General features: G+C 74.4%; 1 protein-coding gene across 1 annotated transcript in view; it reads right to left on the reverse strand.

Annotated features, from left to right (window-relative positions):
* PHYH (phytanoyl-CoA 2-hydroxylase) overlaps positions 1-392 on the reverse strand; it is a 17,213-nt gene extending 16,821 nt beyond the window's left edge. The window contains exon 1 of the mRNA XM_006776171.2: positions 296-392. Within this exon, the coding sequence (XP_006776234.1) occupies positions 296-370 (75 nt within the window). The 5' untranslated portion in view covers positions 371-392. The remainder of the gene's footprint in view (positions 1-295) is intronic.
* Between the last annotated feature and the right edge of the window lie 6 nt (positions 393-398).

The raw sequence follows: 398 nt of genomic DNA on the forward strand, positions 1-398 counted from the left end.
GGCGCAGCTCGAAGATGACTCCTTGGTGACAAGCAGGGAGACAGCGGCCCGAGCGGCCCCGGCTGGAGTCACGCCGCGTCGCCCCCTGCAGCCGGCGCTGGGCCTAGGATGCGCCCTCCTCCGGGCCCCTCGCGCCCGGAAGGGCTGTGCCCATCTCCGGGACCGGGGCGCGGAGGAAGGGGAAGAACCTATGATCGCCCTGGAGGCCACCACCCTTCCAGCCCGGCGGGTGCCCCGCGGAGGACCTGGAGGGCACCACCCTTCCAGCCCGAGCCTCGCGTAGCCCAAAGGATACGACAGCCCCGGCCGAGGGGCAGCCGAGGTGGCCCAGGACGACGCGCAGGCGGGAGGCAGCGCGCGCCCCGTCCATGGCAGCAGCTGGAAGGACGGCGGCCGGG

Source organism: Myotis davidii, unplaced genomic scaffold (genome assembly GCF_000327345.1).
Source record: "Myotis davidii unplaced genomic scaffold, ASM32734v1 scaffold749, whole genome shotgun sequence".
Taxonomy (NCBI): Eukaryota; Metazoa; Chordata; class Mammalia; order Chiroptera; family Vespertilionidae; genus Myotis; species Myotis davidii.